The 26821-nt window shown below is 39.1% G+C and overlaps 1 protein-coding gene across 1 annotated transcript; it reads right to left on the minus strand.

The window, feature by feature from the left end:
- Positions 1-26683, minus strand: LOC116503880 (intercellular adhesion molecule 1-like). Its single transcript, XM_032210587.1, has 8 exons — positions 25969-26683; positions 19378-19638; positions 17051-17368; positions 13634-13894; positions 11686-12003; positions 4201-4479; positions 3098-3340; positions 1-1206 (listed from the first exon to the last, which is right to left on the minus strand). Exons 1-8 carry the CDS (start codon positions 26018-26020, stop codon positions 1001-1003), a joined length of 1938 nt encoding a protein of 645 aa, XP_032066478.1. The 5' UTR covers positions 26021-26683; the 3' UTR covers positions 1-1000.
- Between the last annotated feature and the right edge of the window lie 138 nt (positions 26684-26821).

Below are 26821 nucleotides of genomic sequence, written 5' to 3' on the forward strand. Positions count from 1 at the left end.
GACAGTCACTCATTTTTTAATGTGCTGGACATATGTGCTCATATAATCATGTCCCTTTCATTCTCCAAGAGGAAATGAATGGCCAGAAGGTCAGTCTGTTCCTGCCTGGTCCTTCAAGGCATCTCACTTTCATTAACTTATTCTTTCGTGCACATATCTTGTCTGCCACAAATGCATTTCTTTCTGCCAAGGAGTGTCCTTCAACACAAGTGATTGCATTTGCTTTTTCTCACAAAAGAATTCTAACATCAGCGGTTCTCAGCCCTCTGTATCTTAAGGTCCATTATTCGTTCTTTCTAGGACTGGGTCCCAGCATAAGAGAAACACAAAGGCTTCCTCTCCTCCCTCTTGAAATAAGTATTATATACCTATATGTAAAACGTTCATATGTTGACATATATTCTGTGGTTATATCTGTCATTCATAGTCATTTGGAGGGCTTGAAGTTTCAATGAAACTTAGCAATGAACTAAGCGGTTAACTAATGAAAGTTAGCAAAGAGCATGAGTTGCGTTACAGATACTTTTGGTTTACTTCTAAGTCCCATCTGCAGCATGCAGGCAACCACTTCAGAACTATTGTTCTACCCCTGGGCAGTGCCAGGATGCCATTGAAAGCATCCCCAAAGAAGGCTGTCAAGTTATACCAAGTGCTTAAGAATACACTATAGAAAAATAAAATCTTCTTCCTCAAGACACTTTCTTCTCCCAGATGACCATGAAGTAGGACTTAGAGTAGGATCTCCTCAACAAAATCAAGAAGCAATGGTGGAATGCACCTTTGCAGTTGCATGCTTTCACTGAGGCTTTTACAAATGCTCTTACTCAGAAATGCCTAGATAACTCAGCCCAAGAAAATATAAATGAATAATGACTTGACGGCATGTAATTAACATCCTCTTCTTTTTGCAGCTAAGTAGAGTGATGAACACTGAACACAGCTACACTCCTGCTGGCATTGGGACAAGTGGTTCTTCAGTTTGTAGTAAACACCGGTCTGTTTAGACATTTGCTTTGCCGTTCAGGAATCTTTGCTCCGCTGAGTTTTGAGCAGTTTGTGGTGGCTGTTGCTGCTTCTTTTGCGGCCGCAGTCGGTATACCCCAATCTTTTGTTTATAGCTTATCCAATAAGCTATACCAGCCACAAGAGCAATAAAACCCACCACAGCAACTATATAGCCAATGATATGGCCAATGGATTGAGGAGCTGCAAAAGGGGAAAAAATGAATGCATTAAAATTTAGCATTGAATAGGTCCATAGCATTACAGTTCTACCAACTAGGCAGTAATAGTAGCAGTTATTTTTCAGACATGGTCAGGGGTGGGTTCCTGCCAGTTCTAACCTCTTCTAAAGAAGAGATTACACAAATCTACAGTGCCATTTAGAACCAGTTCCAGCTCCCTCCCCCAGGCTGTCCAGAGTTCATCAAGAAGAAGAGCGAGAGGAGGAATTCTGGGAGTTGAAGTCCACAAGTCTTAAAGCTGTCAAGTTTGAACACCCCTGGGGTCTTTTTCTAAAGAGTTAGGGGTGCGAAGGTATTGTAACTTGACAGCTTTAAGTCATGCATGTTTCAAATGCCAGAGTTTCTGAGCCAACATTTTGGTTGCTAAGCAAGAGCATTGTTAAGTGAATTTCACCACATTTTACAAGTTGGCCATGCCCATTCAGTCACATGGCTGGCAAGCCACTCCCACCCGGTCACATTGCCAGCAAGCCATTTCCACTCAGTCACATGGCCAGCAAGCCACTCCCACAAAGCAGGCCACACCTACAGAAGAGGTTCTAAAACATTTTGAAACCCACCACTGGGTATGGAGACAGAACTGCCTTGTGGGAAATTTAGTTCCATAACATGTGACCACATCTGTGTTCCCTGATTGGGCAGCGGGGTACTCTGCCCAGGAAAAGCGATTTATTACTGGTCACTCTCTGAATCGCCCTTTGTCTACCAGAAAGCAGTCTTGCGTCACAGCATGGGTTAGAGAAATTAATGTCTTTTTACACCACGTAATGGAACCAGATTAAAGAAGTCAGAAGTATCTTAACACTGAACTGTAAGTTTTACCATTAAGAATGCCTGATAATAAACTTGATCTGAAAGAGATTCCCACACATGGAGTTAACTGGCTGCCCAGGCGAGACCTCATTGCCCGGGACAGAACATGTACTGTTAATCAGTAGGTTTAACTTTCCGAACTTTAAGATGTGTGGACTTCAACTCCCAGAATTCTCCAGTTAGAGGAATTCTCCATCCCTAGTTTCAAAGTTCTGCTGAGTCTCAATCTGTCTTGCTGTTTATTGTTTTCGTGTATGCCTTCAGGTTACTCTTGACTCCTGGCAACAGAGAAATCCCTGAAGATTTCATGGCAAGATTTTCAGAAGTGGCTTGCCGTTGCCTTCTTGCTAGGACAGAGAAAGGCTGAATGGCTCAAAGTCAAAGACTTTAAGCTTAAAGGAAGATTACAACTCAGTCTCTTGATTTTTATCCTGGTACTATAACCAAACTACCCCGTTTTCTGTTAGGAAAACTTAACTTGCAAAAAGTTAGTCCCTTGCTGAGATTCCTCACATTTTAAGAAATGCTCTAGGTGAAAAACTCTGAGCCGGGTTGATACCTCCGAATTCTAAAAGAGGTATCGGGAATGTTTTGCTGCATCTAAATACACACTCTTTGCAAGTTCCTGCCTTCCTTAAATGTTAGCTGCCTGTTCTCCTAATCCCTAGCTGGTGGGATGGACGCAGGAGATGAGAATCAAAAGTTAATATATTTGTTTGGCATTAGGCCAGAAAATGGTGAATCAAAGGTAAGTATTATCTGGGGGCATGAAAATCAGTTCATATCCACACATAAGGGAACCTCTTCACTATTCATAGTAGATGCTTGCTTTTATCCATTAGAAACGTTATCAGTCTTTCTGGATTGCGTCATAGTTGGAAGTGATACCAACAGCTGGGATGAGAATTCCCATCACTTTCTTTTATTGGGTTACATTTCTAACTTGCATGTGACAGATGAACTTTAACATACTCCTGGTTAAGCAATACAAGCCTCCAATTATGGTTATTCTAGTTCTTTAGAGCAAGAGGTGAACTTACATTCAATGTGTACGGTCACATGTCTAACATCAAATCCATACTGGTTGGTAGCATTACAGTGATAAATGCCACCATGCTCTCTCTGGACTAGCTGTGGTTCCCCAATATTATAAGGTCGCCCATCTTTCCAGCACTGAACAGTTGGTGTGGGGTTTCCCATGGCTGAACAAGTAAATGATGTTGTACTTCCCTCCTTCCAAGTCAGGGCATGGGGACATTTGGAATCATCTATTTGGGGACGATCTAGAATGGAGAAGACAATGTGGTTAATTTCAGTAGTAATAATACTCAGTGTGATGTAGAGGTGGATTCCTACCAGTTCGCACCTATTCAGTAGAACCGGTTCGTCAAATCTACTGAACCGGTTAGAAGAGGTTCCACCAGTGGACCCGGAAAGCAGGCCACACCTACAGAAGAGGGTCCAAACATTTTTTGAAACCCACCACTGACACAGAGAGAGAGAGAGAGACAAAGAAAAAGAAAGGAAAAAATAAATTAATAAAGAAAAAAGAAAGAAAAAGAGTGAGAGAGAGATGAAAGAAAAAAAGAAAAAAGAGACAGAGAGACAAAAGGAAGGAGGGAGAGAGAGAGAGAGAGAGAGAGAGAGAGAGAGAGAACACATGGCAAGCAAGCCACTCCCACCAGGTCACATGGCCGGCAAGCGACTCCCACAAAGGAGGCCACACCCACAGAGTAGGTTCCAAAAATTTTTGAAACCCACCACTGATGCAGGGACACTGTTGGCTGGCAATGTGAGAAAAACTGGAAACTGTTTCTCAGTCATTTGCAATCAGATTTCCCAAACCCTGGCATTCTATTCCATGCTTCATTCTCTCCAATGATTTACATTAGATTCAAGCTCCGTGTGTATTTAATTTGAGTAGGAATATGGTTCACCCTTTAGTAGTTGTTCTTCAGTCTCAATGAAAATACAACTAGGATGAATTTCTTCAATTCCATTCGTTTCAAAGAGCTTCAGCTACTTAAACGATCTGATTTTTTTAACTGAAGTTTTCTTTTTCAAAATAAGTCATAACTAATAATAGATGGAATAAAACTTTTCTAATTCTCTCTGTGTTAATAATTACAGATATGAGACTCACCAAACACATTCACTATCTTTGTCACATTTTTGGTCACTGGCCCCAGAGACACCGAGCAGAGCAACTGATGCTCTCCAACTGAGGAAGGGGCTATCACAGCCTGGGCACTTGCCAAGTCCCCCATCACAGTGGTGTTGAAGGTCAGATACTCCCCTGCAAACCACAGACCAAAGATGGCTTCTTCGGCTGGGGAAACCTCAGGTGCATCACACGTCACTTTCATCGGGGTCCCAGCTTCTAAGAACAGGCCAGCGTGGAGCAGGGGAATCTTTGCAAAATCTGCCAACGAAGAAAGAGAAATCATGTCAGTTATTGCAAAAGAAATCACAGCCACAATAGTACCTTCTCCTTAGCCTCTCAGGGGGTGAGTGCTGTTGGGGCAACTGTAGCAGAGATGATATGCTGCGGGTACGCACCCGTTCGCGCGAACTGGTAGTGGCGGTGGTGCAAGGCTCCGCCCACCCACCCTGATATCATCACGGACCTTCTGTGCATGTGCGCGCACTTGCTACCGCTACCGAACTGGTAATGAAGAAAATAGGATACCATTATTGAACTGTAGGGGGCATCAAATCTATGCAAACAGTGGAATAGGTGGACCAACCCCTCCTGTGGAGAATTAGCATTGTCTAGCCACAGGGCGTAGTATGTCTAAATCAGAACTGGATTGCAAGAAACTCATATCTAATCAACTGATCAAAAATATTTGCTTAACCCCAAACTGGGTCAACATTTTGTGACCTCTGCTACGGAAAAGAAAAATGGTATAATTGTATACTTAAGAAAAGACATCAAAGCTGAACCAATTGAAGCAGATCCCTTTGGAAGATATATCGCGCTAGATCTAATCTTATAAGGGAAAAAGACATTACTTTTGGGAATTTATGCTCCTAATCAACAGCAAGACGGATTCTATAGAAATCTTCATGTTAAATTAGTACAGTGGGACTATAAGTCTTGCATACTATTGGGTGACTGGAACGGTGTGATCGATACTAAAAGAGATAAGAAGTCCTCTTGCCCAAATACTAAAACGCGAGCTAAGCTACCCAAACCTTTTTTTGACATGATGGACGACTTTGAATTGAGAGATATTTGGCGAGAAAGAAACGCAGAGGAATATGATTTCACCTTCTTTTCTGATAGACATCAATCCCTTTCAAGGGATTTCACTAATGATTTCCTTTCTAGGGTGAAGAAGACAAAGATTGCGGCTAGGGTCCTTTCGGATCATAACCCAGTTTGGATGGAATTGGGAAGGGCATTGCAGGCAAGAAGGTCTTGGAGGCTGAATGAAAACTTATTCAGATATGAAAAGTATATTAATGATTGTAAAAAATTGTTATCTGAATACTTTGTTTTGAATATGAATAAGGGTACACCTATGGAATTTGTATGGGATGCAAGCAAAGCGTATATGAGAGGAGTACTGATGAATATAAACAAAATACATAGACATAAACAAGGGCTAAAACGAAGAGAATTGGAAGAGGAAATTAAAGGGAAAGAGTTGGAGTTAACATTGAATCCAGGCGATACAAAGGTTAAGGAAGCAATTACCATATTAAAATCTCAATTTGACATGTTGATCTCTGACCAGGTAGCCACTAGTTTATTATATGCAAAACACAACACTTTTTGTAACACAAATAAACTGGGTAGATGGTTAGTTTATCAGATTAGGGAAAAAAGGAAAACCCGAACTGTAACTAAACTGATTTATAGAGGGAAGGAGGTGTTTCAACAGGAGGAGATTCAAAAGGCATTTCGGGAATTTTTTACAGAATTGTATAAAGGGGATAAAATTAAGGGCTTAGATATAGACAAATACTTAGATAAAGAGAAAATACCCTTAGTTAGAGAAGAGCACAGGCAAAAGTTGAACCAACCAATAACCTCGGGGGAAATTTTGCAGGTAGTTAAGCAACTAAAGTTAGGGAAAGTGCCAGGTACAGATGGCTTGACAGCGGTTTACTATAAAAATTTACAGTTAGAAATGGTAGAACCTCTTAGAGAATTATTTAATAAGATTCAAACGGAAGGTAAAGTGCCTCCATCTTGGAAGACAGCGTTTATATCTTTGATACCCAAAGAAGATCAAGATACTACTCAACCAAAAAATTATAGACCTATCTCATTACTTAATGTAGATTATAACATTTTTACTAAAATACTAGCAAATAGGTTAATGTTGGTTATTCAACAATTGATACACACCGACCAAACAGGTTTTATACAGGGGAGACAGATGAAGAGTAATGTTAGACTAATTATTAATGCATTAGAATATTTGGGAAAGAACAACCAAATTCCTGCTGCGTTCATATTTCTGGATGCTGAGAAGGACTTTGATTGAGTTAACTGGCAATTTCTGTTGAAGATATTGCAAAAAATGCAGATAGGAGATAGCATTTTACAGTCAATTAAAGGAAATATACCAACAGCAAACAGCTCAAATCATAGTCAACGGAAGTTTAACAGACCCTTTTCAAATTGGAAAAGATACAAGACAGGGCTGTCCTTTGTCCCTACTATTGTTCATTATAACTTTGGAAGTATTGTTGAATTAAATACGGGGCTTGGGTGGTCTAAAAGGGATCAAGATTAGGCAGCAAGAATACAGAGTCTGCGCTTTTGCGGATGATTTGGTCATAATATTGGAACAACCGCAGGAATCTAGTATGGTTTTAATGAATACGATTAATCAATATGGTCAAGTGTCTGGTTTTAAAATAAATTTAGGAAAAACAAAAATATTAGCTATAAATATGAATACTAAACAAAAGGAAGAACTAGGCGGGATGCTAGGATGTGAGATAGTCAAAAAAGTCAAATATCTTGGGGTTAATATTTTAACCTCAAACGGGAAATTATATAAGCACAATTATGAACCACTTTGGCATAGCATACAGATAGAGATGAAAAAATGGGAGAAATTGCACTTACCTTTGCTGGGTAGGATAGCGGCAGTGAAAATGAACATCTTACCAAAATTTTTATTTCTCTTTCAAATGTTACCTATACTTTAAAAAGATGCGAATCTTTTATTTTTTTATTTATTTTTTTTTTTTTCAATCTTTTTATTTATTTTTTTTATTTTTCTTTAAAAAAAAAAACACAAATATGTCATCATTTGTCAATCATTAAGACATTAAAGTACAATTTTTTTTTGTTGTGTGTATCCCTCCCTCCCTCCACCCCCCCACCCCCCCTCCTCCTTCCCCCCCCCCCGACTTCCCAGAACCCGTACACGGTATGGATTTTTAACTAACACAGTCTAAAATCTATTGAGAAAAAAGAAATAAAGAAATTAATGACATTCTAGATTGACCTTAGCTTCTTCTTACTGAACTGACTTTTAACAGTTTAAATCATTTCTGATCTTAAGCATAGGCTAACTGGAATTTCTTAGTCCCGTATTTATTTTGTATATAGTCAATCCATTTTTTCCAGTCTCGTTTATATCTCTCATTTGAATGATCTTTGAGATATGCCGATATTTTAGCCATTTCAGCTAAGTTTGTTACTTTCAATGTCCATTCTTGGATTGTAGGCAAGTCTTCCTTCTTCCAATATTGCGCCACCAACAGTCTTGCTGCAGTTATCAGGTGCAGAGTCAAGTTGGTCTCTACCACTGTAAAATCAGTACATATACCTAGTAAAAATAACTGAGGACTAAACTTTATCCTTCTTTTAAAAACATTTTGCATGACCCACCATATTTTTATCCAAAATGCCTTAACCTTTTGGCAGGTCCACCATATATGATAATATGTAGCATCGAGAGAACCACACCTCCAACATTTAGGCTGTACATTCGGATACATAGAAGCCAACTTTTTAGGATCTAAATGCCATCTATAGAACATCTTGTAAAAATTTTCTCTCAGATTTTGAGCTTGTGTAAATTTCACATTTCTTACCCAGATTCTTTCCCATGTATCCAACATTATTGGTTCCTCAATATTTTGAGCCCATTTTATCATACAATCTTTAACTAATTCTGTTTCCGAATCCATCTGTATTAATACATTATATATCCTCTTTATATGCATTAAGCTTTGATCTCTTATTTGTTTAAACAGATTATCCTCAACTTGAATAAAACCAATTTTTTGATCTATTTTCCACCTAGCCTGTAATTGCCCATACTGGAACCATGTTTGAACTACCTTCTCCTCTTTTAATACCTCTAAACATTTTAATTGTAATACCCCCCTTTCCGAGGTAAGAAGCTGTCTGTAAGTAATTCTGTCCTGTCTTTGTGCTGTATTCATATTTTCAATTGCGTGTCTAGGAATTGCCCACATGGGTATCTTGTCATTTAATTTATATTGATATTTCTTCCAGACCCGCAATAAAGCATTTCTTAAAATATGACTTTTAAAGGTCTTATCCAATTTTTTGTTGAATAACAGGTAAGCATGCCAACCAAATACCAGATCGTGTCCCTCAATGTTCAATATTCTATCATTGGTTAAATGAATCCAATCACTAATTGCAGATAATGCCACTGCATCATAATATAGTTTTAAATTAGGTAGTTTCAATCCTCCTCTCTCACGTACATCTTGCATTATTTTCATCTTTACCCTCGGCTTCTTTCCTGCCCACACAAATTTGTTGATACCCTTCTGCCATTCTAAAAGGTTCGCATCTTTTTTAAGTATAGGTAACATTTGGAAGAGAAATAAAAATTTTGGTAAAATGTTCATTTTCACTGCCGCTATCCTACCCAGCAAAGATAAGTGCAATTTCTCCCATTTTTTCATCTCTGTCTGTATGCTATGCCAAAGTGGTTCATAATTATGCTTATATAATTTCCCATTTGAAGTTAAAATGTTAAGATGCGAATCTTTTAGAAGGGTATCAACAAATTTGTATGGGCAGGAAAGAAGCCGAGGGTAAAGATGAAGATAATGCAAGATGTACGCAAGAGAGGAGGCTTGAAATTACCTAATCTAAAACTATGTTATGATGCAGTGGCGCTATCTGCAATTAGTGATTGGACTCATTTAACCAACGATAGAATACTGAATATCGATGGATACGATCTGGTATATGGTTGGCATGCTTACTTGTTATTCAACAAAAAACTGGATAAGAATTTTAAAAGTCATATTTTAAGAAATGCTTTATTGCGGGTCTGGAAGAAATACCAATATAAATTAAATGACAAGATACCCATGTGGGCAATTCCTAGACATGCAATTGAAAATATGAATATAGCACAAAAACAGGATAGAATCACCTACAGACAGCTTCTCACATTGGAAAGGGGGGTACTACAATTAAAATCTTTAGAGGTATTGAAAGAGGAGAAGGTAGTTCAAACATGGTTCCAGTATGGGCAATTACAGGCCAGGTGGAAAATAGACCAAAAAAGTGGTTTTATCCAAGTTGAGGATAATTTGTTCAAACAAATAAGAGATCAAAGCTTAATGCACATAAAGAGGATATATAATGTACTAATACAGATGGATTCGGAAACAGAATTAGTTAAAGATTGTATGATAAAGTGGGCTCAAAATATTGAAGAACCAATAATGTTGGACACATGGGAAAGAATATGGGTAAGAAATGTGAAATTTACACAAGCTCAAAATTTGAGAGAAAATTTTTACAAGATGTTCTATAGATGGCATTTAGATCCTAAAAAACTGGCTTCTATGTATCCGAATGTACAGCCTAAATGTTGGAGGTGTGGTTCTCTCGATGCTACATATTTTCATATATTGGTGGACTTGTCAAAAGGTTAAGGCATTTTGGATAAAAATATGGTGGATTATGCAAAATATCTTTAAAAGAAGGATAAAGTTTACCCCTCAGTTATTTTTACTAGGTATATGTACTGACTTTACAGTGGTAGAGACTAACTTGGTTCTGCACCTAATAACAGCAGCAAGACTGTTGGTGGCGCAATATTGGAAGAAGGAAGACTTGCCTACAACTCAAGAATGGACATTGAAAGTTACAAACCTAGCCGAGATGGCTAAAATATCGGCATATCTTAAAGATCATTCAAATGAGAGATATAAACGAGACTGGAAAAAATGGATTGACTATACACAAAACAAATACGGGACTAAGAAATTCCAGATTGCCTATGCTTAAGATCAGGAATAATCTAAACTGTTAGTGCAACAGGAAGAAGCTGAGTTCAATGTAGAGATGTTATTAACTTCTTCTTTTTTTATTTCTTTTGTCCTAATATATTTTAGACTGTGTTTGTCAAAAATCTATACCGTGTACGGGCTCTGGGAAGTTGGGGGGGAAGGGAGGTGGGGTGTTAGGGGGGAGGGGGGAGGGGGGATATATAGTATGTGTTAGATTTCAATGTAATGCGATTGTACATGTATACTGTTGCTCTTTAATTTTACTGTAAAAATAGGACAAGCTGAATATATTGACATATAGTAGAAATACACCAAAGGGAGGAGTAGCGGGATAGAAGAAAGAGGGGTAGAGAGGGTGGGAGAGAGGATTGGAGGGAGGCTGAGAGGGAAGGGAGGGAGTGGATTGGGAGAGAGGAGTGGTAGAGGGAAAGGGGAAGTAGGGTAGAGGGGAATGATGGAGGGAAGATGGAAAGTTGGAGGGGGGGAAAGAAAGAGGTGTATGGAGGGTCTAAGAGGTACATTAGGTTTCTATTTTGGGGGGTATTGTTGACAAGAGGAATTGCTGTGTTTATTGTTTAATGTTGTATGGCCTCGGTTATGCACAGTATATATGTGTCTGTATGAAAATGAAAAATGGAAAATAAAAAAACACATTTTACAAGAGAATTACATATATATATGTGTGTGTGTGTGTGTGTGTGTGTTTTATTTTATTTGTGCTGATAAATAAATAAAGGGAGACTAGTATAGATCTATTTCAAGCTATTTAGCTCTCACCAGCTAGCCATTCCCTTACTGGGATTTGAACCTGGGCTAGATTACATACTAGGCAGACTTCTTAGCCATTAGGCCACAGGCTGTTATCTGTTATCAGTGAAGCCAGGGTGAAAGGTATCTATTAGATTTTTACAATCCCTGGTAAGCCCCAATTATGGGAGGAAGCTAACTGCTTTCATCATCTGTCAATCGGCTCGTCACAAGAGTCCATTTATTTATTTATCAGAACAAATAAAAAAACCACAAATATAACAAAGGCAACAGTAAAAATATTGGGTTTCTATACTAGTCTCCCTTTATTTATTTATCAGCACAAATAAAAAAAATACTATATATATATAGTATGTACACACACATATACATATACATATAATTGAGTTAAATAAATCAGGATGAAGATTGTTAATTAGACATTTAAGGTATTGGAAATTAAGCTTAGACAGGTTGAATAATGAACATGATTGCAAATTTTAAATGTTGACAAAAAATATTTGTACCTAGATGACATACTGCTTAATGGAAAATGGATTTATATAAAGATAAAATTAAAAATAATATTAAATCAGAACTGGAGCAATGGATGGGATCTCACCAAACGTCCATAATGATATGCCCTGGGAGGTGTTTTTCAGGAGTGGTCCTCTTGGTCTCAGATCCAGGGATGTTTGGCAGGTGATTGTCTTGTTGTAGTCATCTTTCTGAGCTGTTATGATATGGTTGACCCCAACACCAATAGCTTCAGGCCAAGTGTTATCCTCAAAGGTTTTTATCAGAAGTTGCTCATCTCCTTTCAGCAAGGTCACGGTGAGGTTCCGGATGGGGGCTACCGACAAAACGTAGCATGTCAAGTTGTACGGCTTGTCCACTTCCATTTTTGGTACTGGAAGCAGTTCAATAATCTCTGGAGATTCTGAAATGAAATGAAATAAAATGTTCTAAATCAATTTTGTTTGATTAGCATATGCTAGAAGTGATGAACAAGTAATAATATGACTCTTTTGTTATTTATTCTATGGCAAAAACATCCTCTATACCTAAGTACATATTTTCCAGCTTGGAAAATACGGACATTTTTAGATTTTTATATACCTATAACGGGCAGTGGATGGGATGCCTTAGCTTTCTCAAAAGAAATATCTTGTCTCTTGTCATCTGAAAGATCTATTTCTATTTGTTTCCCCTAGTTAGATAATTATTTCCATCTTTTGCCTTAGCTACGTGCCTGCTTTCTTGCTAGACATTAATGTAGGTAATCCTCACCAAAATATTTCTACAATCTCATAATCACAGTTCCACTTTTGCTGTAGGAGGGTGGAAGGAATTTGCCTCAGGGGAAGGATTGATATTGGGTTCCTTTGTTTGTTTATTTATATTTCTCCTACCTACATAGCAAATTGAAAGCATACAAATGTGAGTAGATAAATAGATACCACTTTGGTGGGAAGATAACAGTGTTTTGTGCACCTCGGCATATAGTCATGCTGGCCACATGACCACGGAAATCTCTTTAGGCAATGCTGGCTAAGAAACGGAGATAAGCCCTTCCCCCTAGAGTCAGATTCAACTGGACAGGGAAAACCTTTACCTTTTAATTATATTTCACATTTCTAAACTGCCCATCTTCCAATTTTTTGCCATCTATCTAGCTACAACCCGAAGCCTTATTTGAAGGCTCTTTCTATTGATGAAACAGGGTACCATACACCAGATTCAGCGCCACTCGCTACCTTTGGCTAATTCGTTTCTGTAGGTAAATTTCTGTCCTCCGTGTTTGACACTCTGCTTCTTGATGCAACTGCATCTTTTCCTGGGTTTCTCCCAGTGGTGGGTTTCAAAATTGTTTAGAACCTCTTCTGTAGGTGTGGCCTGCTTTGTGGGAGTGGCTTGCCAGCCATGTGACTGGGTGGGAGTGGCTTGTCTGCCATGTGACTGAGTAGGAGTGGCTTGGCAGTCATGTGGCTGGGTGGGCATGGCCAACTTGTAAAAAGTGGTGAAACTCACTTAACAACGCTCTTGCTTAGCAACCAAAATGTTGGCTCAGAAACTCTGGCATTTGAAGCACGCAAGTCTTAAAGCTGTCAAGTTACAAGACCCTTGCACCCCTAACCCTTTAGAAAAAAACCCCAGGGGTGTTCAAACTTGACAGCTTTAAGACTTGTGGACTTCAACTCCCAGAATTCCTCCTCTCGCTCTTCATCTTGATGTTGTGCGGATGGGCGGGGGAAGAGAACTGAAACCGGTTCTAAATGGCACTGTAGATTTGTGGAACCTTCTATAGAAGAGGTTAGAACTGGCAGGAACCCACCCCTGGTTTCGCCTGAATCTGAGCCGGGTTCTGAAAGGATGGGAGCATCCTATTCCCACACAAAAATCAAAGAGCTATAGCTATAGCCTGTGTAAGTTTGAAATGTGTGGACTTCACATCCTAGAATTCTTACTAAAGACCATATTGGTTGGCGAATTCTGGAGGTTGAAGTCCAACCATCTTAAAATTCTCCAGTTCGGGTAACACTAGAGCATAATTGACACAATTGACTTACTATAAACAATGATGTTTGCCTTTGGAGATTTCTTCTGTCCAGTCTTACATTCAGCATAGCACAAAGGGTCAGCTTCCCAGAGGTTCACATTGCTGAGACGAAAGGCTTTCCAATTGGAACCATTTCCAATGGGAACCTTTGTATAGGCAGACTCAATGCCAATATGTTCACAGGTACTGGTGCAGTTCAGGTCAAGAGAGCCTCCAAGTTCCACCACAGGATTTGGGGGCCAAATTTCCACATAATCTTCCTCTGCAGTTCCTGAAATCAAAATAGAGATAGCTGATGCAAAAATGAATGGAAATAGGTGAGTAGAGGAAAAGTTAGAAATTAATACTGAATAATAGGAAACTCAATGCGTGTCTAGTTCAGACACGGAGCTTCAATCGGGACAAACTTGCAAACTTAACATCCTTATCTGGAAAATGAATTCAGACTGCTGTTTATATACTACTCCAATTGTATCTAATTCTGGATTGCTTACAGATTCCCAAACAATAGTAAAATTAAAAACCCAACTGTGCATGACTTACTGAAGCTCTGAGGCAGTGGTGGGTTTCAAATTTTTTTAGAACCTCTTCTGTAGGTGTAGCCTGCTTTGTGGGAGTGGTTTGCGAGCCATGTGACTGGGTGGGCGTGGCCAACTTGTAAAATGTGGTGGTTGCTTAGCAACCAAAATGTTGGCTCAGAAACTCTGGCATTTGAAACATGCATGTCTTAAAGCTGTCAAGTTACAAGACCCTCGCACCCCTAACCCTTTAGGAAAAAAACCCCAGGGGAGTTCAAACTTGACAGCTTTAAGACTTGTGGACTTCAAATCCCAGAATTCCTCCTCTCGCTCTTCATCTTGATGATGTACGGACGGGTGGGGGGAGGGAGCTGGAATCGGTTCTAAACAGCACTGTAGATTTGTGGAATCTCTTCTATAGAAGAGGTTAGAACTGGCAGGAACCCACCCCTGCTCTGAGGAATATCGCTGGCCCATGTATGCAATCAACATCAATGAAAGAAGAAACACACCCCGGAGAAACAAAAACGTGTTGAAACAAGTGAATCTTAATAGCTCTACAGAAAGACAACAGAGATGCGAATCTTTTAGAATGGCAGAAGGGTATCAACAAATTTGTATGGGCCGGAAAGAAGCTGAGGGTAAAGATGAAAATAATGCAAGATGTACGCGAGAGAGGAGGCTTGAAATTACCTAACCTAAAATTATACTATGATGCAGTGGCGCTATCCGCAATTAGCGATTGGACCCATTTAACCAACGATAGAATACTGAATATCGAGGGACACGATCTGGTATATGGTTGGCATGCTTACTTGTTATTCAACAAAAAACTGGATAAGAATTTTAAAAGTCATATTTTAAGAAATGCTTTATTGCGGGTCTGGAAGAAATACCAATATAAATTAAATGACAAGATACCCATGTGGGCAATTCCTAGACATGCAATTGAAAATATGAATATAGCACAAAAACAGGATAGAACCACCTACAGACAACTTCTCACTTTGGAAAGGGGGGTGCTACAACTAAAATCTTTAGAGGTATTGAAAGAGGAGAAGGTAGTTCAAACATGGTTCCAGTATGGCCAATTACAGGCCAGGTGGAAAATAGACCAAAAAACTGGTTTTATCCAAGTTGAGGATAATTTGTTTAACCAAATAAGAGATCAAAGTTTAATGCATATAAAGAGGATATATAATGTACTAATACAGATGGATTCGGAAACGGAACTAGTTAAAGATTGTATGATAAAGTGGGCTCAAAATATTGAAGAACCAATAATGTTGGACACATGGGAAAGAATATGGGTAAGAAATGTGAAATTCACACAAGCACAAAACCTGAGAGAAAATTTTTATAAGATGTTTTATAGATGGCACTTAGATCCTAGAAAGCTGGCTTCTATGTATCCGAATGTACAGTCTAAATGTTGGAGATGCGGTTCTCTCGATGCTACATATTTTCATATATGGTGGACTTGTCAAAAGGTTAAGGGATTTTGGATAAAAATGTGGTGGATTATGCAAAATATCTTTAAAAGAAGGATAAAGTTTACTCCTCAGTTATTTTTACTAGGTATATGTACTGATTTTATAGCGGTAGAGACTAATTTGGTTCTGCACCTAATAACAGCAGCAAGACTGTTAGTGGCGCAATACTGGAAGAAGGAAGACTTGCCTACAACTCAAGAATGGACATTGAAAGTTACAAACCTAGCCGAAATGGCGAAAATATCGGCATATCTTAAAGACCATTCAAATGAGAGATATAAACGAGACTGGAAAAAATGGATTGACTATATACAAAACAAATACGGGACTAAGAAATTACAGATAGCCTATGTTTAAGATTAGGAATAATCTAAACTGCTCAAAGTAAGTGCAACAGGAAGAAGCTGAGTTCAATGCAGAGATGTTATTAACTTCTTTTTTTAATTTCCTTTGTCTTAATATATTTTAGACTGTGTTTGTTAAAAATCTATACCGTTTACGGGTTCTGGGAAGTCGGGGGGGGGAGGGAGGTGGGGTGTTAGGGGGGAGGGGGGAATATATAGTATGTGTTAGATTTTAAAGTAACATGATTGCACTTGTATACTGTTGCTCTTTAATTCCACTGTAAAAAGAGGACAAGCTGAATATATTAATAGATAGTAGAAATACACCGAAGGGAGGAGTAGAGGGATAGAAGAAAGAGGGGTAGAGAGGGTGGGAGAGAGGATTGGAGGGAGGGTGAGAGGGAAAGGAGGGAGTGGATTGGGAGAGAGGAGTGGTAGAGGGGGAGGGGAAGTAGGGTAGAGGGGAATGATGGAGGGAAGATGGAAAGTTGGAGGGGGGTGAAAGAAAGAGGTGTATGGAGGGTCTAAGAGGTACATTGGGTTTCTATTTTTGGGGGTATTGTTGACAAGAGGAATTCCTGTGTTTATTGTTTAATGTTGTATGGCCACAGTTATGCACAGTATATATGTGACTGTATGAAAATGAAAAATGGAAAATAAAAAACACATTTTACAAGAGAATTATATACATATACATATACATATACATATACATATACATATACATATACATATACATATACATATACATATACATATACATATACATATACATATACATATACATATACATATACATATACATATACATATACATATACATATACATATACATATACATATACATATATAATTGAGTTAAATAAATCAGGATGAGGATTGTTAATTAGACATTTAAGGTATTGGAAATTAAGCTTAGACAGGTTGAATAATAAACGTGATTGCAAATTTTAAATGTTGACAAAAAATATTTGTACCTAGATGACATACTGCTTAATGGAAAATGGATTTATATAAAAATAAAATTAAAAATAATATTAAATCAGAACTGGAGCAATGGATGGGATCTCACCAAAAGTCCATAATGATATGCCCTGGGAGGTGCTTTTCAGGAGTGGTCCTCTTGGTCTCAGATCCAGGGATGTTTGGCAGGTGATTGTCTTGTTGTAGTAATCTTCCTGAGCTGTTATGATATGGTTGACCTCAACAGCATAAAGTTCAGGGTGAGTGTAATCCTCAAAGGTTTTTATCTCAAGCTGCTCTTCTCCTTTCATCAAGGTCACGGTGAGGTTCCGGATGGGGACTACCCACAAAACCCAGCATGTCAACTTATACGGCTTGCCAACTTCCATATCTGGTACTGGAAACACTTTAATATTCGCTGGAGATTCTGAAATGAAATAAAATGTTCCAAATCAGTTTTGTTTGATTAGCATATGCTGGAAGTATAAACAAGCAATGGCACGGCTCTTCTGTTATTTATTCTATGCAATAAAATTATCTCTACCTAAATGTATATTTTCCTGTACATTCTAAGTCAAACCGAGTAGATTTTTATATACCTATAACGGGCAGTGGATGGGATGCCTTAGCTTTCCCAAAAGAAATATCTTGTCTCTTGTCATCTGAAAGATCTATTTCTATTTGTTTCCCCTAGTTAGATAATTATTTCCATCTTTTGCCTTAGCTACGTGCCTGCTTTCTTGCTAGACATTAATGTAGGTAATCCTCACCAAAATATTTCTACAATCTCATAATCACAGTTCCACTTTTGCTGTAGGAGGGTGGAAGGAATTTGCCTCAGGGGAAGGATTGATATTGGGGTTCCTTTCTTTGTTTATTCATATTTCTCTTACCTACATAGCAATTTGAAAGCATACAAATGTGAGTAGATAAATAGATACCACTTTGGTGGGAAGATAACAGTGTTTTGTGCACCTCGGCATATAGTCTTGCTGGCCACATGACCACGGAAATCTCTCTAGGCAATGCTGGCTAAGAAACGGAGATAAGCCCTTCCCCCTAGAGTAAGATTCAAGTGGACAGGGAAAACTTTTACCTTTTAATTATATTTCACATTTCTAAACTGCCCATCTTCCAATTTTTTGTCATTCATCTAGCTCCAAGCCTTATTTGAAGGCTCTTTCTATTGATGAAACAGGGTACCATACACCAGATTCAGCGCCACTCGCTACCTTTGGCTAATTAGGTTGTGTAGGTAACTTTCTGTCCTCCGTGTTTAACACTCTGCTTTTTGATGCAACTGCATCTTTTCCTGGGTTTCTCCCAGTGGTGGGTTTCAAAATTGTTTAGAACCTCTTCTGTAGGTGTGGCCTGCTTTGTGGGAGTGGCTTGCAGGCCATGTGACTGGGTGTGAGTGGCTTGCCAGCCATGTGACTGAGTGGGAGTGGCTTGGCAGTCATGTGGCTGGGTGGGAATGGCCAAATTGTAAAATGTGGTGAAACTCACTTAACAACGCTCTTCCTTAGCAACCAAAATGTTGGCTCAGAAACTCTGGCATTTCTAGCTGCTGGCTCCCCCCCCCCCAAGCCTTGAGTTTGACACTCCTGCTATAGGCCATTATCTTAGAGAGGCCGTATATTTTGTGTTCTCAGATTGGAATGTGCTATATTATTGAATGTACTGTATGATTGTACCAGATTGTTAAAAGTTGTATTTTATTATTATGTACCATGCCCAGAGGTGGGTTTCAAAAAAAATTTAGAACCTCTTCTGTAGGTGTGGCCTGCTTTGTGGGAACGGCTTGCCGGCCATGTGACCGAATGGGAGTGGCCTGGAAGTCATGTGACTTGGTGGGCGTGGCCAACTTGTAAAATGTGGTGAAATTCACTTAAAAATGCTCTTGCTTAGCAACCAAAATGTTGGCTCAGAAACTCTGGCATTTGAAGCACGCAAGTCTTAAAGCTGTCAAGTTACAAGACCCTCGCACCCCTTACCCTTTAGAAAAAAAACCCCAGGGGTGTTCAAACTTGACAGCTTTAAGACTTGTGGACTTCAACTCCCAGAATTCCTCCTCTCGCTCTTCATCTTGATGATGTGCAGACGGGTGGGGGGAGGGAGCTGGAACCGGTTCTAAACGGCACTATAGATTTGTGGAACCTTTTATAGAAGAGGTTAGAACTGGCAGGAACCCACCCCTGGTTTCTCCTGAATCTGAGCCGGGTTCTGAAAGGATGGGAGCATCCTATTCCCACACAAAAATCAAAGAGCTATAGCTATAGCCTGTGTAAGTTTGAAATGTGTGGACTTCACATCCTAGAATTCTTACTAAAGACCATATTGGTTGGAGAATTCTGGAGGTTGAAGTCCAACCATCTTAAAATTCTCCAGTTTGGGTAACACTAGAACATAATTGACACAATCCAGCAAGTGACTTACTATAAACAATGATGTTTGCCTTTGGAGATTTCTTCTGTCCAGTCTTACATTCAGCATAGCACAAAGGTTCAGCTTCCCAGAGGTTCACATTGCTGAGACGAAAGGCTTTCCAATTGGAACCATTTCCAATGGGAACCTTTGTATAGGCAGACTCAATGCCAATATGTTCACAGGTACTGGTGCAGTTCAGGTCAAGAGAGCCTCCAAGTTCCACCAAAGGATTTGGGGGCCAAATTTCCACATAATCTTCCTCTGCAGTTCCTGAAATCAAAATAGAGATAGCTGATGCAAAAATGAATGGAAATAGGTGAGTAGAGGAAAAGTTAGAAATTAATACTGAATAATAGGAAACCCAACGCGTGTCTAGTTCAGACACGGAGCTTCAATAGGGACAAACTTGCAAACTTAACATCCTTATTTGGAAAATGAATTCAGACTGCTGTTTATATACTACTCCAATTGTATCTGATTCTGGATTGCTTACAGACTCTCAAGCAACAGTAAAATTAAAAACCCAACTGTGCATGACTTACTGAAGCTCTGAGGCAGTGGTGGGTTTCAAAAATTTTTAGAACCTCTTCTGTAGGTGTGGCCTGCTTTGTGGGAGTGGCTTGCCAGTCATGTGACTGGGTGGGAGTGGTTTGCCGGCCATGTGACTGGGTGGGCGTGGCCAACTTGTAAAATGTGGTGGTTGCTTACCAACCAAAATGTTGGCTCAGAAACTCTGGCATTTGAAACGTGCATGTCTTAAAGCTGTCAAGTTACAAGACCCTCGCACCCCTAACCCTTTAGAAAAAAAATCCCCAGGGGTGTTCAAACTTGACAGCTTTAAGACTTGTGGACTTCAACTCCCAGAATTCCTCCTCTCGCTCTTCATCTTGATGATGTGTGGACGGACAGGGGAGGGAGCTGGAACCGGTTGTAAACGGCACTGTAGATTTGTGGAACCTCTTCTATAGAAGAGCTTAGAACTGGCAGGAACCCACCCCTGCTCTGAGGAATATCGCTGGCCCATGTATGCAATTAACATCAATGAAAGAAAAAACACCCCCCGGAGACACAAAAACGTGCTGAAACAACTGAATCTTAATAGCTCTACAGAAAGACAACAGAGTTGTGGCCCAACTGAGATCAGACTAGGGAGGTTGTTGAATTCAGGCAGTGTCTGAGACAGCCAGTGGTGGGATTCAAATAATTTAACAACCGGTTCTCTGCCCTAATGACCATCTGGGTAGGTGGGGCTCGGTGGTCATGTGACTGGGTGGGCGTGGCCAACTCAAGGTCACTCAGGTCGATGAACGCTTCATCTTAGCTGTGACAATGTAATAAGGGTTAACCGGAGAGGCAGTTTCTGTAAGCAGGTCAATAAAGATTAGGCTAGAAACAACACCAGAATGTCTCCTTCCTGCCTTCCTTACAGGATTAGCCCTGTAAAGTGGAAAGAAACAAAAGGAGATTTCTTCCAACAATCGGTTCTCTCAACCTCTTAGAAAGTTAAGAACCATTTCTCCCGAATAGGCGCGAAATGGCTGAATCCCACCACTGGAATCCCACCATTGGAGACAGCCCAAACCTGTGATCCCTGCAGAGGTCATTTCTTAAGGGTAGAGACCCAGAGGGAGCTTTTCTGTCCAGATCTAAAAGGACGAGCAGGGAGAAGGCAGACCCACAGATATTCAGATGGTGACAATTGGAAGCTTTGAAGGTGACAGCCAGCCCTTTGAGTTACAGTAGGAAGCTTTCAAAGTTAATAGCAATAGCAGTTAGACTTATATACGGCCTCATAGGGCTTTCAGCCCTCTCTAAGCGGTTTACAGAGTCAGCATATTGCCACCAACAACAATCCGGGTCCTCATTTTACCCACCTCGGAAGGATGGAAAGCTGAGTCAACCCTGAGCCGGTGAGATTTGAACAGCCGAACTGCAGAAGGGCAGTCAGCTGAAGTAGCCTGCAGGGCTGCATTTAACCACTGCGCCATCTCGGTTCTCAATGTGGCCACAGTGGTCAAGCAAAAAGTAAAAAGCCTTTCGTTTTAGATCCATTATTGGCTTTCACTAATATTTCAAAAAAGAAAACAAACGTCGAAAGCCACAATATCCTTTGGATATATATATCTAAGATATCTAAGGTAGATAACACAGTATGTTGGAATTCAACTATATCTAGATGCGCATTGCATTAAGATTAAGATTTAATGCAATGCGCATCTAGATATAGTTGAATTCCAACATACTGTGTTATCTACCCCTGATGGCGCATTTCAAGTTATTTTTAATGTCATTTTTGAACCCAATTTAGATGAGATATGCAACAATTTTAATTTCTGACCATCTAATCATGGTAATGCCATTGACTTTAGATAAAAATATCCCAATTAATAGAAGAAGGCTTTTTAAACACCTCCTGGCTGAAGCAATCATAGTTTGTTAAATAGCAAAGGAAAGATATAGCATTTTTTCCACAAATAGTTCACTAATATGGGAATGGGTTACTCTTACAGTACTTATTTCACTACTAGCCTATCACCCCAGGCAGAAAATGTTGCATGCATCACAACATAGAAAAATTGAACTAAAATTAAAATAAAGCCCAAACTGTTCAAGGACTCTGTAGCAAAAAGTTTTAGGAAGCATATCATGCTTTTAGGTTTTCTAACCTGCCGTTGAACCAATTGTATCCTATGGCTACAGAATATTTTTTTAAAAATTGTTGCAAATCTATTGAGAACAAGGAGAAAAACCGGAGAAATTAATGGCTTCTTATATGAAACCTTTGTAACAAAATAAAATAATATCTTCTTCAGGAGCAAAATAGACCAATTATAATGAAATTAATTATTAATGTTTAGAATGTTATAAAATCTACGTACAACTGGCAAACACATAATTTTTAAATGTAATAAATCTTCCAGAAATTTTCGATATACAACGAAGTGCTTTGACTGAACACCTAATGCTTTAGAAAATCAGTGACATTCCCAATATGGAACATAGAGCTCTATGGGATAATTCCTATGGAATTGGTAGCCTCTGTATTTCAGACATTTTGTAAAAATAAAGTCCTGCCAGCTTCTTACTACGAAGTTTATATCTCTGCTTCCATCTAGTATACTAAACGCAGTGGTGGGTTTCAAAAATTGTTCGAACCTACTCTGTGGGTGTGGCCTCCTTTGTGGGAGTGGCTTGCCACCCATGTGACCGGATATGAAGATGCCGACGACACTTGTCAGAACCACATTAAATGACCTCACACACAGCACCGGCGTGCATAAGAATATGATGTAAACTTGTTTTTTGAAAGGCATCTTTGGTTTGCATTAAAACAACTTCAACACACGCAATGTTCTGATTGCACCACAAACGCAGTAGTCATCCTTACCTTTCATAGAGGCACTGAGTTTTATAAATATGAGCATGATAGTGTAGAATAATCATATCCAAGGACCAGTGGTGGGTTTCAAAAATTTTTGGAACCTCTTCTGTAGTTGTGGCCTGCTTTCCGTGTCCACTGGTGGAACCTCTTCTAACCGGTTCGGTAGATTTGACAAACCGGTTCTACCGAATAGGTGCAAACTCGTAGGAACCCACCTCTGACTAAACGGTGTTTGGGACCATTGGAGATGGAACTGTCAATCAAAGGATGGTGATGGGAAAGAACCTCTCATAAAACTGGTTTTTTAGACTGATGCACTAACTATTACATCAAACTGGTGCTCTAAATAGCTTATCAGGGGATTTTGCTATTTATTTCAGCATAAACGGATAACATCCTTCTCCTGAATATCTTCCAACGTAGAAAACAATGAGAATTATCATTGCAAAGTAATCGTTTGAAATCTGATCCCAAGTATTAATCCAATGGCTTGGATTTCCCCAGCCTTTCTGTTCTATATGGCCTATAGACTTTCAGTGGAGAAATTTTTTACTTTGGCCTAGGTAGATCTGGAGCAGAAGTTTGAGGAACTGTTTGTTCAGCTGCCCCTCGATTTCCAACATTTGCCCAAATAAACAGAACGTCAATATGGCCAACTGAACTTTGTCACGAAGCTGTCTCCAGTGTTTTCCCTTTCAGTTCTTGCCCAGTTGGGCTTGGTCGGTGTTTTGATAGCTTTATACAGACACGAATCAATTGGGAAATAAAGTACAGAGCATATTACAGTGGGAGGAGTTTTAGTTTTTGTTCTCTTGCTTTCTGAAGATCAAACAAATGTTAAGAAAAAAGGTAATAAGAATACAGATGATTATAATCAACAATACGGGAAAATGAATGGATCAATATTCCATAGATATTTCTTCCAAGACAATTTCTCCCAGTCTGCTTCAATCTGATATTTCCAGTCAATCCCTTCACAAAACATGTCACTTTCTCACTTTTTCCAAAATGGAGACAGCTTCAAAAAAAGCACGGAAGGATTACAAATGCTGAAAAAAGGATAATCCGAACACAGCCCCGATCAATTAGGCTTCTTTCTTACTGATGCCAATAAGCCATTGATCCATAATGTATCCTCCTAGACTGGGGTTCATTAAAGATACTATCTGGAGAAATAGTCTCTGGGGACTGGATGCTAATTCTGCAGTGACTGATTTATGTTGTAGTCCCCAAAAGCTTAAAAAGAAAAGTTTAAAGAAAAGGATTTGAGTGGAACGTTTATATGGAACTTTTGTTGAAAGAAGAAAAGGCTGAAGAGATGATTTGGCAGATGAAAAAGTCAAGGAAAATGGAGAGAAACTTTGGATACTTAATCAGAAACTAACAATGTCTACAGAGTATAAAGAAAATCTTTATAAGATGTTCTACAGATAGCATCTCCCACCCAGCACGGCTCTCCAAAATGTTTAAAAATCTGGTCCCAAATTGCTGCAAGTGTAAAAAAAACACCAAGCACTTTTTATCATATGTGGTAGACGTGCAATGAGGCAAAAAATTATTGGAAAATGATTCAATCATGGTTAGAACAAATGGTGGGAGACCGAATCTTGTTTAAATTTTTCTCCTAGGTAAAATATTGGAGGGGTTTAAGAAAGATACACTTTATCTAATTATACATGTAGTAACTGCATGCATAACGAATGCACAATATTGGAAAAAAGAAAATACACCATCAGAGCTAGATGTAATCAGAAAAGGGTTGGCCTGTGCGGAAGCAGATAGGCTCACACTTGAACTTAAAAAATAAAGGGGAATCCGAATATTTTGAAGTCTGGAACAGATTTTATGACTGGTATAAGACAAGGTGATAATACTGGAACAAACTGTATATACATTGTGATTGGACAGAAGGATAGACAATGGATTAAGTAGGCTAATTGTTAATGGTTGAGACTAGCTGTATATAATGTGAATATATGGTCACTTCGTCTTCGCGGTACTGCATTGTTTTAAATGTAAAAATAATAAAAATATATTCAAAAAAAATGGAGAAAAGAATAATATGGCAATTCTTTGATAGAAAGAAAGGTAGAAGGAATAACAATATGTTTTCTTCTCTAGCAATTGCTCTTTTTTTCTTACATTCTACTTTTTGTTGTTTTAATGATTTATTAATATACTGTGTCTGTCTGTCTGTCTGTCTGTCTGTCTATCTATCATCTATCTATCTATCTATCTATCTATCTATCTATCTATCTATCTATCTATCTATCATCTATCTATCTATCTATCTATCTATCTATCTATCTATCTATCATCTATCTATCTATCTATCTATCTATCTATCATCTATCTATCTATCTATCTATCTATCTATCTATCTATCATCTATCTATCTATCTATCTATCTATCTATCTATCTATCTATCAAAATTATAGGGGGTGAGAGGGAGAGAGGGAGGGAGATTTGAGTCTGCTCTCATACACATTAAACTATAGAGCTACACTTAGGGAAAGGGAGATAGTGAAAGAGAAATACATACTTTTTCCCTTATTTTTTCTAAGGACCGGCTCCACCTAGGTGAAACACATATAAATTGCTTTTACCTTTTAATGCTCTTCTAAATACTGATATGTATAAGCGCTTGACAAATCAAAAAGTCAGATAGGAAGAATCCGAACGTGCCTGTTATAAGGTTTTTCTGCTCTATAGCATCTCTCATCAAATTAACTTATCAAAAATTGCTGCCCTGGATCTCCACCTGCTAGCCTTCATATTCAAATCATAGTCTAGGGTTAGCCTGACATGGCAGCAAATCTGGTCATGGTTTGCTGTTGTATATATATAAAAAAGGCTCAAGCCACTTCCAAGGAATGTCCAGTATGGACATTAATCTCATTCCCACTTCCCACTAAAATTAAGTTTTATCAGGCTCCTTCCGAACACTTGTCTCATTTTCGTGCTTTGTCCCATGATATCCAAGAGAATGACAGTTTTCGGAATGGAAAGAAAATGTGCCTTTTGAACCCCTCAGACTGCCACTAATGCTGGGGATTCAAGCCATGTTCCTTCAACAACGCCCTCTGTCCCCATCCCCGGGGTGCAGAAATCCAGGATGGAAGCGTGATTTGTTGTGAGATGGGGAGAATCAATAGATCTGATTAATCTCAGAGAGGCAGCAAACCAGCGGGACAAACATGGAGGTTTCCTTTCTTACCTTGAGTAACAGCCCAGGCTCCTACAGCAAAAAAGAAGATAAATTTCTGCATGTTGCCCTCTTGGCTATGGTCTGGATCGATTCCTGCCCCTGAGAGTGGCAGGCCAAAATCTGGATCAGTCCAAATAGAAGGAGAAAACAAGGAACAGAGGCAGACTGAGCTCCTACGGTCAACGCTGCAAGTAACTTCTGGAAGCACATTTATTGACTACGACTATGTTACGGAGCTCCAGGAAATCATTGTTTCCTCCCCATTAAGGTTCACAGAGCATGTTCTTCCAGCCCTGGCAGCCCCTCAAATATTGGAACATTGCTATCATATCATTCCTAGTCATATGTTTTACTCCAGCCCCTTAATCATCTTTATTGCTCTTCTCCGCACTCTTTCCAAAGTCTCAACATGTTTTTTATATTGTGGTGACCAGAACTGATGCAATATTCCAAGTGTGATCTTACCAAGCCATTATAAATTGTTACTAACACTTTGCATTATCTTGATTCTATCCTTCTGCTAAGGCACCCTCCGATTGCATCGGCTGTTTTTGGCAGATGCAGCACACTGCTGGTTCATGTTTAAGTGATTGCCAACTAGGACTTTGAAATCCTTCTCACAGTCACTACTATTAAGTCACCAGGTATCTCCTATTTTATACCCATGATTTGGGCTTTCTTGCCTAAATTAGAACCTTACTTTTGTCACTCTCGAGTAAGGTGACCAGACGTCCCGATTTCAGCGGGACAGTCACGATTTATAACAATTTGTCCCATGTCCCGGGGCGTTTTAAAAAACTCCCGATTTTCTGGCTTCATGTTGAAAGCCCAGTGGATTTGCTTAAGAAATCCTAACCGGGGC

This window comes from Thamnophis elegans, chromosome 2 (assembly GCF_009769535.1).
Source record: "Thamnophis elegans isolate rThaEle1 chromosome 2, rThaEle1.pri, whole genome shotgun sequence".
Classification (NCBI taxonomy): Eukaryota; Metazoa; Chordata; class Lepidosauria; order Squamata; family Colubridae; genus Thamnophis; species Thamnophis elegans.